Genomic DNA, 9,910 nt, shown 5'->3' with positions numbered 1-9,910 from the left:
GGTAGAGCCGGCAGTCCTGGGGTTGTGCGGCCTGGCCCGTTGGTGACAGCCCTGGCTGTCCCCTTCCCTGCAGTGTGTGTTAACCGCTGCCACCGCGATAGCTTTTCACAGCTGGAGGAAAAGACTCGGTCTTGAAGGAAAACCTGCCGGCTGTGGGGTTGTCTAAAAATTGGCTTTTGTGGTTGCTGGGGGAGGATAACGGCGTGGGTTAACGGGTAACTGCGGCTGTTCCCAAAGCGATGCCATGGAACCGGTTTGGGATAATCCCACAGCCGCGGGGGCTTCTGCCTCGCTGGGCTGTGACATGTCCGGGCACATTTTCTGCCGGCGCCTCTGATCCCGCCTCAGGCCGGGGCCTCAGCGGGGCCGCAAAGGCCCCGGCCCCTGTCCCCGGGCGCCCCGCGGGCGGTGCCGCCGCTCTCCGCCGCCGTTTCCCAGCGCCCCGCGCGGCGACGCCCGGCCCGGCGCGGCCCTCGGGAGGAAAGGCGGAGGCGCCTCAGGGCCCGGGCGCTGCCCGCCATGCCGCTGCTGGTTAACGGGCAGCGGGTCGACCTGGCGCGGCCCACGGCGGAGATGATCCGCGCCTACCCGCACCTCGAGGTGAGGCTGAGGCGCGGGGGCGAGCGGCGGGGCCCGGGAGCAGAGCCGCCGCCTCAACCGGGGGAGACGGGTGTTGGAGGGGGGCGGAACGGGCTGGGCTGTCCGCGCTGAGGTATCGGACACCGCCGCTTTCCCCGCGCGTTGGCTGCGGAGGGACACGGAGTGAATGGGAGAAGTGAAGCAGCCGTCCCTGAGGAGGGGTCGCGGTACCGGCCTGAGGAGGGTCGCGGCGGGCGGGCTGTGCCAGCACCCGCGGGCTGCGGGTGCCTCGGCTCCCTCGGGCTGTCCCTTTCTGTGCGAAATGACATCGTGGTAAAAGACTCTGGGGAAGGGCTTAACCTGCCTTCCAGTACATAAGCGTTGTAATCCTGTGGGTGAGCCAGGAACGGCTGAGCAGAGCTGGTTGGGAGGATGTCTCTGGTCCAAAGATGTCTCCATCGAAAGTGAGTTTTTACAGAAAACCGGTGGAAATGTGATAAAATTGTGAGGTGTTTTTTGAGCCCCTTGATGGAAACGCACTGCCCGCCCTGTCACAGCACTGCTGTAGTCACAGCCCAGGATTTTGGGCTTCCCTGCACTAAGCTACCGAATCAATGTTTTGATCGAGTACTAAATAAAAACACTCGGTTGTGGCAGTGGAACATGGAAACTTTTACATTTCAAGTTTCCTGATCAAGCTTCCAAGCTCAGCTCTGGTACTGTCTGATGCATCTTTGCCAAGGCCTCTCACTTTTTGTTGTGCTGCCATTTTATCATCTTAAAGCAAGGAAAAGGGTTTTGGGTGTGTGTGGAATGCTGGGATTTAGCAACTGGATCAGTGGCAGGGAGGCAAAGGACTCTCAAAATGCAGAGTACCCCATAACACAAAATACGTATGTTTCTCTCTGACCCGGATCCCTTTGCTTTTCAGAGGTGATGTTTCTGTGAAGTAATGGATACACCTGAGAGTTCAGCCACTGTAGTCTCTGTTATCATTTATCTTTAGGAAAAGGCAAAACTTCTGAGAAATCAGCCTGCCCAAATTGTGGAGCCCAAAGGTCTTCTCTATGTCCAGCAGAGAGAGTTTGCAGTGACGACCCCTAAAGATGGTGTGTAGGAACATTTTCTTTTCTTCTATTGCAGCAGTGATTGTGAGAATGCAGCTCCTTACTATGTTTCTCTCCTTTAAAATAGGTTCCGTTTCCATTCTTGGATCAGATGATGCAACTACCTGCCATATAGTTGTGCTGCGACACACAGGTACTTTTAAAGGATGTTGAGAATAAAACCTGTACCCCTGAAGTAGTGAATTAGCGTTGATTTATGCTACATTAATAAAAGAAGCTACAATTGCCTTTATATAAACTTGAATCTCGAAAAGTCACTTGTTGACTGAATAACTTGTCTAAAGAATTGGCGTGTTTGCTGTTAGAGGTTCCGTGTTCTGGTTGCTCATTGAGTGGATCCTAAACTTGATCTGCTCCCTTGGCCAGGGGCAGTTGCAGACTGTGGTGGCTGTGTTCAGCAGTTTGCCCTGCAGGGTTTGATAACAGAGGCAGAACTTGTGGAAGGATCCTGGTGATGTGCCTGGGTTTCTGATATCAGAGCCGTGCCCAGGTCCTGGTCCAGAGGACACCTGTGTGCTTCACATGAGTTCTGGTGGGTTTATGGTGGGGCACACAGAAAGGTTATTGCCTCTGTCAGTCAGCCCATGTCTTCTGCTGGAGGCTGCTGTGCTGCGAGGTAGCAGGGTGCTGGTGGATGCAGCTCTTGCACTACTACAGTAGTGTAAACCGCTACTGATCTCAGTTATGGTAACATAACAGCCTCCAGCAGTGATGCTGATGTCTTCTCTTGTCTTCCTCAGGCAGTGGAGCCACCTGCTTGACACACTGTGATGGATCAGACACAGAAGCTGAGGTGTCGCTCATCATGAGTGCAGTAAAATCTTTCTCTGACACTGCAGGATGTGGAAGGTCAGCTCTGCTCTTACTTCTTGTGCACTGGTTTTCATAAAGGTTACTGCAGTTTGTAAGGTGGGGAGTTTTTATGTGAACATATGGGGTTCAGACACAGCAATTGTGCAGGAAATAGCTCTTGATTGGGAACCACGTGTAAACGTAAAGTGAAAGCAATTTCATAACTGATGATTTTGAGGGTATTTTTAGCAGTGGTTTCTGTCCCGAGTAGTGTCTCTGTAAAATGTCATTGTGAGGTTTTGTGTTTACTGGTTCCCAGTTAATTTTGGTTTTAGATATGTGAAATTTTCCAAAGAACTGCTTTTGGTTTTATATTTTTCCTTCCAGACTGATGGTCTTGTAAATGCATGTGGAAATTTAAAACAGAAATAAATAAGAATGGGAAGGACAGGACAGTGGGGGGAAAAAAAGCTCTAAACCAGAACTTAGCAAACTGGGTCGTTTCTGGATGTGAAGGGTTTTGCCCCTGTAGTTTTCTAAGAATCAGTTTGCTCAGAAGATACGGTCTCAGAAAACCTCATGATTTTTCAGGACTTGTCTTTACATAGACACTGCTCAGAGTGAATCCTGCTGCATGGTCCAGAGTAGTTGTGAGGAGGTCACAGGGGTGAAACTCTTCCTGTTTAATGAACCCTTTCTTGGGAACTGAAAGGTGGTTACCACGTTCAGTCCAAACCAGAGGTGCAGAATATGGGAGATACCTCGGGGCTGGAGAGGACTGCATGTGTGTAATGCCTCTTGATCTGTGCTGTTGCCTGAATGATCCCCAAAGCGTTGAGAGTGAGTTACTGTAGTGCTCTGGAATGCAGACCAGCTTGGTGCATGGGACTGTAACCAGGGAGGCTTCTCTGATGATTGCTTTGCAGTTTGGGCGGGGGATTAATTTGTAAAGCTGTTCACTTTGGGATGTCTTTTTAATTGCTGTTTCCTGTTATTCCATCTCTGTTAGGCTGGAAGTGCACCTAGTTGGAGGTTTCAATGATGATAGGCAGTTATCACAAAAACTTACTAATCAGCTTCTTAGTAAGTTCACGTTTTTTCCACTCTCATGTGCAAAAAAAAAAAAACAAAACAGTTCTGATTGGATTTGGGTAAAGCTTGTTTGTAATCTGGGCCTCCTCATTGAATGGAAAGAGACCTGGGTTTGTTTTGAAGGGTGTTTTCTTTACCTGAGAACCTGGTGTGAAGAGGGGATGGACTTGGAGTCTCACCTGTGGCTGGTGTGTGTGTGGGAGGCTCTAAACTTGCCATTTCTTCCTGGCTTATATTCTGGCCTCTAAAACTGTGGTCGGTTCAGCTGGGCTTGACCCCAGATCTGCGGCCGATACGCTACATGATCTCACTCAAGTGTTGTCACTGTCTAAATCTATACATGTAGTGACCTCATCAGTTACCATTCATTAATGTGATGAGGGGAAATTAACGATTGTTTGGAATTGTCTGCTGAAAGATATGCTGTGTCTGTTTATAAAAGCTCTAGTCCAGAGGAGTAACTGTGGTGCTTTACAAACAAATGAGAAAAGTAAAGCACCTCGAGCTTCCCTGGAGATGCTCTGGCCTGTGCTGAGCACTTCCTGAGCATAGAGGGGGCTTGGCTGGGCCGGGGCAGATGTCAGGAGTGGAGGGAGGTGGCAAAGGGGATAAACAAGAAGGAAAACCAAACTGGGAAAAGCTCAGGGAAGCACCCCCCATGGCCATTGCACCATTGATTCCTGGTACCTGTGTTACATGGCATGTGAAGGTTCTGTAAGGAATGAAGTATTTTGATTAATGTATTTCTTTCAACCTAATTATTTTCATGCAATTTGAAACAATAACACTATATTGCTGTTACAGCTTTGAAAGAGAGTTGTTTGTTACTTTTTCCTAGTGTGTGGGATGATGAAAAGCAAAATTAATTCATAGCTAATGAAAGACTGGGTTTGCTCACTATATATGTAACATGTGAGGCAAATACATTTAAATACAAGCTATTAAATGACTAGTGAACTAAAGCAGAGCTGCTGTGATGCCAGAGCTAAATCAGTGTCAGTAAAAGGAGGAGGTGGCACGACACTTCTAGCATGTTCTTGCCATTACAAGTGGCTTCTTTCTGTAAATACTGTTACACTTAGTAGCTGTGGCTTTAATTCCATAGTTTGCAGCAAATCTGCCAGATACTCTTTGCTCTGTTGCCTTATCTAGGGCCAGAGCATTAGGGATCTGTCACCATCCCGCAGTGCGAAGCACTGGCAATGCCCCTCATCTATGTACAGCACCTGCTTTGCCTCCAGTCAGTCTTACCCATTGCTGCTGTCGTTGTTGCTGTAGGAGCATTCGATCTCCAGCCAGATGATGTTCATCTAGTGACTTTCTGTGTAACAGGTAAGAAAATGGTTCTGTGGGTTTTGAAGTGTCTTTTGCCACTGAAATAGAAGTGCAGGGGCCTTTCCACACGTGGCTTTTTCATCTGTCCTGTAAGAAAGAGCAGCACAAGTTCTCCATGGCGACTTACAATTTCAAGGTTTATTGCTGGTGGTGTGTGTGGTGATGTCAGATAGATGGTGCAGCAAAAGTTCTTTGCTTACCAAGTGCCTGTGCTTATTACCAGTTTATTTCACCACCTTTGTCCTGTTGAAAGAGGCTGTGCACTGGTGGGTGTCTTAAGCGGCAGCTGAGAATGATTCTTAACAGTCTTCTGATTTCCTTTCTGCAGGTCCATATGGATTCATAAACTCATCCAGTCAGTTCATAGTGTGCAGTGTCATGTAAAGGAAGAAGTTCTTCCTGTTGTGTTCAGGTCCCATGTTTATCGCTATTGCAGCTTAGCACTGTTGGTGACGTACAGCTTTGAAATTTGGCATCATGGCAGTTTTGCACTGTGGGTTTCTCCCTGTAAATTCCGTGTGAAGGAAGTGGAGCAGCTGTTGGCTGGAACTGGCCATGCTCTTTGGAGATAAGGAGTTCTTCTCTAGGTCTCAATCATGGTAGCGCTGACCTGAACCACCTTTTCCATGGTTCTTTTGGCAACATCACGTTCTCAGTGTTCATCAATGTTCTTTGGTAACACACAATTAAATGAATGCTGCTTAGAAAAAAAATCCAAAGCCCGGTGAATCTAACAGCTGGGTTTTTTCCTTACAGAGCTAAATGACAGAGAAGAAGAGGATATTCACTTTCCAATCATTTATGGAATAGGTGAGTTAAATTAGAATTCAGTTACGTTTTTGTAACTGGATTGTTTTTCACATTCCAGTAGTAAATGGACAGCTGCTAATGACTGGGTAAAGCCTGTTCTAAAAGTTAAGTGCTGCTGTGGGAGGTGTAGGTACAGGTAGAAGTTTTCTTCTGGTGCCCAGGAAGGTGGGTGCATACATGGAAATGGCTGTGCACATGTACAAGCAGATTTTACTTCATTTAACTGTACTTAGGATTTTGTCAGTATGAAGCTACTGCACCGCCTTTGGGGTTGGAAGTCCACCTTCCTGTCATTGTTCATTCTGTGCTTTTTCTCATTAGTTTCACTATCTCAGAAAATGTCCTTCTGGAACAGTGAAATGCTGCCAGTGTAAAGGAAGTAGAAATAAACTCTTGTATGGTCAGGGGTCTGTGGCACTGAGAAATACTGAATTTGGTGGGTTCTAAAGTTCTAGCTATGCAGTTGTGCTGGGGACATGGCCATTTTAAACAAGTTCTGTAAGAATAGTTTCTGTATTTAAACTCTTTATTTCCTACCAGCTGTGAATGTCAAAACAGCAGAGATTTTCCCTGCAACCTTCCCAGAAAAAGGGCCAGATGAGGATTTGCGTTCAGCCCACGTATTAACAGGAGCAACAGTGAGTAAAAACAACAGGGAGGGGAAAAGGGTGTTTTTGCTGGAAGACCAGCTGGGGCAGTGAAATGTCAAAAAATTGAGGAAAAAAAATGCTTTAGTGATGTTCTTCCACTAAAGGAGAAGGATGGAAGGGCAGAGGCAAAGGACCTAACCACTTCAGCAAGGGGGTGCCTTGTGCAGTATAGCTCCCGTGGGCCGTGATGCCCACCGGGTAACTTACATAAAGAGATTCAGGCCACAGGCATAATCTCATCCTGCTCCTGCCACTGAGGGTTTGTTGCTAGAGTTCCGTGTGGTGTTTGTCAGAAGGATCAGTTAATCCTGGTGCAGTAGGATGGAGTGGAGCTGAGCTGGTGTGTGCAGCATCCAAGACAGAAGCTGCAGCTTAAGACCCTCAAGATGAAGTGCACACGTTGGCTCTTGCTGGCGTGTAGGCCTTTGTCTAACTCAAGCTTCCTGTGTTGTTACAGCTGACGAATATCTACGATGCGAAGATGGAACAACTGCACATTGGGCCTTACTTCTGGAGGCCATTCCCTCATGTGGATTTCTGGTTGCAACAAGATGATGAACAGATTTTACAGGTACCTGACACTGTCTTGTTTTTTCTCCTTCTAGCTGAGCAGAGAGAGGGGTAGGGTCTGTCAAAACTTGTCCCACTGTGCTGCTGGGAAGGGGGATACTGTCTTATTAAAAGGCAGAATAATGGAGAACTTTGTGCTCAGTGTCAAGCAGCTCTCGCTCCCATCTTGTCTTTCAGAATCTTTCCACATCGCCCTTGGCTGAGCCACCCCACTTTGTCTCCCACATTAGATCTACACTAACATTTCTAAAAGAACACCCCTTTCCATCTCGCTCCCTGTTTCCTGACAGGAAACCTCGCATCTACAAAAAAAATGAAGAAGGGTTATGGGAACAGGTTTGTTCTGACAAGATCTAACCTGGAACCTAACACCATGACTGCTTTAGGGAAGCACAGTTGTGCCAGCAGAGCCATGTGTTGCAGAACTGCTGGTCACCAACACCAGTGTCTTGCACTTTTCAAAATAAAGTATTTTGCCAGAAGGAACTTGCTTTTTCTGCATTACTTACATAAGAGACAGTGCTGCTTTGGAGAAAGAATTGGCCTTGGTTTATGTTCTGTTGCTCCAATGCAGTAATTCAATGGGCACAGAGAGGTAGCAGTGTTGAGAGGGTAAGGAGGTCTGTTGTTACACTGATGAGTATTACAGATGATGATTTTCAACCTGAAGTGATGGCAAGCAGCACACACTTAACACTGATCTGTAGGGAAGTGGCCTGCAGCAGTAACTTGATGCAAGAGTAATAATTTGAAGAATCTTTATTGAAACATTCAGATAGTATCTAAAGAATGAAGCTTATTCCAACAAAACTACTGGTTTAACACTTCCAAATATAAAAACATTAAAAATTAATCTTGGTGGGGATAACTTCATCCCCAGCAAATTACTCTTATTAACATACTTCATTGCACCAAAGAAACCCATGAGGAAGACCAGGCAACTCAATTGTGTTTGCACTTCAGAGAAACTGCATGCTGATTTACATAAATAACCCCAACAGCAAAATCAACCTTGTTCATGGCACCCAGTGCCAGATCACAGACAGAACAATACAACACCCCCTGATTTCACTGATTATCAATCAAAGACAGTCCTGCTACTGCTACAGCCATCGTGGGGTGCATGTATCTGCCAAGGGAAACACCCAACCAAAACACCAGTGAGACAAAGTAGTCCTTGTATCCAGTTCTACCGGGATGGGGTGGTTTTCCTCAGAATCAGATTCCTTGGGGAAGGGAAGCTTTTACAAAGATCTCCTTCCACATGAGGCTCTGACAGTATGCAGCAAAGAGATTAAGGTAAGGGGGGGGAGGGTCAGGGGGGTGGAGAGTACAGCTTAACTTTAGGTATATCCAAAGCTTTGCTTGTGCATTAAGTAGTCCAGACACTATGAAGTTGTGCTGTAGTGTAAGTAACCTATAGAATTTGATTCTGTACAATTCCTACCATAGGTAAGTTGCTGTTATTCAAAAAGTAAGTGTTGAAACCATCACAAATGTATTGGGTTTTCAAGCTTTACTACAACTATCTTTAAAAATACACAACAGGAAGAACTCCAGTTACACTACAGAAATGTGTTCAATAGTATTTGGTTTACAAAGGCCGTGCAAAAGGAAAATAATGGTGTGTTGGTGATTCTTTCTGGGGCAGAAGCGAGTTTTCAGCATGCAGAGGCACTAGTTCTTTCTAAAAGGCTTAAAACTCGTTAACAGAGTCTCCACTTACCTTGGGCCAAGCTGAAGGAGGTGGCTGGTGGCAACGTCCTGCTCTATGCCTCCCCCAGCCAGCCCCGCACTCACCGCACCACAGCCCTTTGGCAACCTTGGTTACAGGGGAAAAACAGCAGCAAAAGGAGTGAGTGTGACTGCAGCAGGTGTTCTGCAGGAGCTAAACTGGATTTTAGATATTAAAAAGGTGAACAATTGGCAGTTGATTTTTTTAACATGTATTAACATCAAATAACATTTTACAATTATTGAGTTCAGCTGTATTCTTAATCATGTGCATGGCTGACTGGTTTGTTAGTAACTATTATCATGCTTAGATTCCTATAGGAAAAGTAACTGCCAACTGCTTTTACAAATGGTTATGATCACTGAATAAACTTCACTAGTACTTTGGTGACACGGACATGTAGAGGATTAAAGCAACCGTAACACATGTACAATAAGACAAACCTCTGTCCCACAGGGGAAGTTATATTTGTGCAAAATCTCAGTTAATAAGTTACAGTAGCTATTACTGTACGAGTGTGTGGCACTGTTCACATCTTCAATGCATCATTAATGCCCTGCCTCCTGGGCAGCGGGCGTCCTCTGCAAGGTCCAAAATCCAGTCAGGATTTTATCTTTGACTTCCTTGTTCCTCTGCCTCAGTGCAGTCACGTGGTGGTTGGTCACTCTGAGTGGCCTCAGTGTCTTTTGTTGTTGCCTTTGCCACCTCCTTCTGCTCCTCCAGTTGTGTCTCCAAAGGTCCTTGCTCTTGGCTAGGGGACAGAGTTGGGGCTCTCTGGTCAATCTTCTCCAGGTCATCACAGTGGCTGACGGAGCTGGTCTCACTGAGTGCATCAGAACTTCTGAGAGACCTTTTAAAGACTTTCTGACCTGTGAAGTGTTTGAAGAATACAGCACTGATGGAGGGAGCAAATGAGCAATGAGGTTCACACAAGTTCATTTTCAAAGAAAATACCTGAATTTGACAACTGCAAAAAAACTGATTGGTTTTGGGTGCAAACTTGTACCCTGAACGTCAGCTGCAGTCACAGCCTGGTAAGTGAGGTGCTGCTTTATCCTGCGTACACAGAGGCTGTTGAGATTCAACTGAAAACCAAGCTGCCTACACAAAGTGCTTTTAGGGTAAAACCTTGCACTGGAAATCAGAGGCTGGAGCCAAACCAGCTGAAAAGGTGAGTTAAAATGATGGGTTTCCCACCACTCACATCTACATTAATTCTA

At 46.3% G+C, this 9,910-nt stretch overlaps 2 protein-coding genes across 3 annotated transcripts in view; one reads left to right on the top strand and one right to left on the bottom strand.

Moving 5' to 3' along the window:
- The first annotated feature begins 449 nt into the window (after positions 1-449).
- NTAN1 (N-terminal asparagine amidase) lies at positions 450-7,441 on the top strand. 2 transcript variants are annotated; one of them, XM_034065691.1, is made up of 10 exons: positions 450-600; positions 1,586-1,688; positions 1,774-1,839; positions 2,447-2,555; positions 3,508-3,581; positions 4,869-4,922; positions 5,682-5,735; positions 6,276-6,373; positions 6,843-6,956; positions 7,133-7,441. In XM_034065691.1, the coding sequence occupies exons 1-10, from the start codon at positions 520-522 to the stop codon at positions 7,310-7,312; spliced, it is 933 nt and encodes a 310-aa protein (XP_033921582.1). In that variant the 5' UTR covers positions 450-519; the 3' UTR covers positions 7,313-7,441. The 2 variants fall into 2 exon arrangements, with proteins under 2 accessions (XP_033921582.1, XP_005143458.2); XM_005143401.3 differs by lacking the exon at positions 450-600 and adding an exon at positions 975-1,043.
- Positions 7,442-7,698: 257 nt separating this feature from the next.
- Positions 7,699-9,910, bottom strand: part of PDXDC1 (pyridoxal dependent decarboxylase domain containing 1) — a 29,206-nt gene continuing 26,994 nt past the window's right edge. Inside the window, exon 23 of the mRNA XM_031044009.2 lies at positions 7,699-9,559. Within this exon, the coding sequence (XP_030899869.2) occupies positions 9,300-9,559 (260 nt within the window). The 3' untranslated portion in view covers positions 7,699-9,299. The remainder of the gene's footprint in view (positions 9,560-9,910) is intronic.

This window comes from Melopsittacus undulatus, chromosome 8, assembly GCF_012275295.1.
Source record: "Melopsittacus undulatus isolate bMelUnd1 chromosome 8, bMelUnd1.mat.Z, whole genome shotgun sequence".
NCBI lineage: Eukaryota > Metazoa > Chordata > Aves > Psittaciformes > Psittaculidae > Melopsittacus > Melopsittacus undulatus.
This window is presented reverse-complemented; position numbering and strand designations above follow the sequence as displayed.

Coding starts and splice junctions, on each gene's coding strand:
- NTAN1 (XM_034065691.1), top strand. CDS start 520: ATGCCGCTGCTGGTTAACGGGCAGCGGGTCGACCTGGCGCGGCCCACG. Junction 601..1,585: donor GCGCCTACCCGCACCTCGAG/GTGAGGCTGAGG, acceptor ATTTATCTTTAG/GAAAAGGCAAAACTTCTGAG. Junction 6,374..6,842: donor ACGTATTAACAGGAGCAACA/GTGAGTAAAAAC, acceptor GTGTTGTTACAG/CTGACGAATATCTACGATGC.